Here is a 1490-nt window from a genome sequence, read left to right on the forward strand (position 1 = left end):
GCCACCACCCCGGACACTGTGTCCTCCAGCGGTGTCACGATCTGCAGAGCACCCTCATTGTGGCACCTTCCCTGGTGCTGCCCACACCGGCAGTGGTGCCTGTTGGGTGCGGGGCTCTGTGAGGCTCTCACTGGGATGGGATGGGTCTGATTTGGGGCTGGGAGCAGCAGTAGAAGACACCCCATGTGCACAAACAGCACAAGCTACTCCAGATCCTTGTACCAGACAAAACAAAGTCTGGAGGTTCCTGGGCTTCCCAGTGCTGCCTCTGGGACCTCCATCGTGCTGCTGCCCTCACGCACTCTGCGGACCGGAGTGATGCCGAGAGCTAGTGGCAGCCCAGGAGTGCCGGAGTGACCCAAGCGGGGATCGTGCACCACCACTGCCTTTGGCTGGCAGCAGCTTCCCCTCCACCCTGGGCACTGGGGCTTGGACCCAGAAACCACCAGGGAATGGCATTTCCACCGCAGCCCTGGGAGCCCAAAGGCGCGTGATGGACCAGTGCCACACTGGGCAGGCTGCGTGCCATGATGGGTGGGCGATGGACTGGTGCTGTACTGGGCAGGCTGCGTGCCACGACGGGTGGGTGATGGACTGGTGCCGTGCTGGGCAGGCTGCGTGCCATGATGGGTGGGCGATGGACTGGTGCTGTACTGGGCAGGCTGCGTGCCACGACGGGTGGGTGATGGACTGGTGCCGTGCTGGGCAGGCTGCGTGCCATGATGGGTGGGCGTTGCCTCTCCGCTGGGATGCCAGTGGCTTCTCAGCTCTTTAACTGCTTCACAACTGCTTCACCACAGTGTCCTGCCATGGCAGCTCTGCCTCTTATGTGCTGAGGTGGACATGCAGGGTGCTGCTGCCTGGTCCTCTGCTGTCCATAGGGTTAGTGAAAGGACTGGTGGGCAGCTCAGGGCCAAAATCTTTTGCTGGATGGTCCCTAGCTACTGGGGGAGAAAACTGTCTTCTTCCTTCTCTCGGCTATCTTCTACTCAAACTTAAGAAGGTCTTGGTCCTAGATGAAGAGACGTGTCTGGGTAGGCACGGCATGGAGCATCCACAGGCTGTGGAGGCATCTTGGGTGCCTGTGGCATAGGAAATTGCAGCTCTGCTGAGGGGCGGTACATGCCCGTGCCCGTGCCCATGCCCGTTCCAAACCTGGCTCAGGCAGAAAGGCAAACGCCTGTCCCCAAGACACCATGGTGTGAACGAGCTGCAGGCCAGTGGGGCTGGTGGTGAGGGCCCTTTGGTGTGCCACAGGTGTCGTGCATGTGGGACGAGATCCTGTGGCTGCGGCAGTGTGTCACCGTCTCACAGTCATCCTGCTCCTGCATCCTGCAGACGCGCTTCAAGATGCTGCTGGCCATCTCACAAATGCAGGTGAGGGGAGGCCTGCAGGGAGCAAGCACTTTTGGCGGGGCACAGTGGTCTGGGCTCCCGTGGGAGCAGCACACAGATGTGCTGCACCCAAGAAAACCCACCAGTCCTGCACG

General features: G+C 61.1%; 1 protein-coding gene across 1 annotated transcript in view; it reads left to right on the forward strand.

Moving 5' to 3' along the window:
- LOC104501602 (ankyrin repeat and fibronectin type-III domain-containing protein 1-like) overlaps window positions 1–1490 on the forward strand; it is a gene marked incomplete at its 5' end in the record, with an annotated part of 10616 nt that overhangs the window by 1390 nt on the left and 7736 nt on the right. The window contains one exon of the mRNA XM_010145440.1: window positions 1258–1377. Within this exon, the coding sequence (XP_010143742.1) occupies window positions 1258–1377 (120 nt within the window). The remainder of the gene's footprint in view (window positions 1–1257; window positions 1378–1490) is intronic.

This window comes from Buceros rhinoceros, unplaced genomic scaffold, assembly GCF_000710305.1.
Source record: "Buceros rhinoceros silvestris isolate BGI_N320 unplaced genomic scaffold, ASM71030v1 scaffold16611, whole genome shotgun sequence".
NCBI classification, from domain to species: Eukaryota; Metazoa; Chordata; class Aves; order Bucerotiformes; family Bucerotidae; genus Buceros; species Buceros rhinoceros.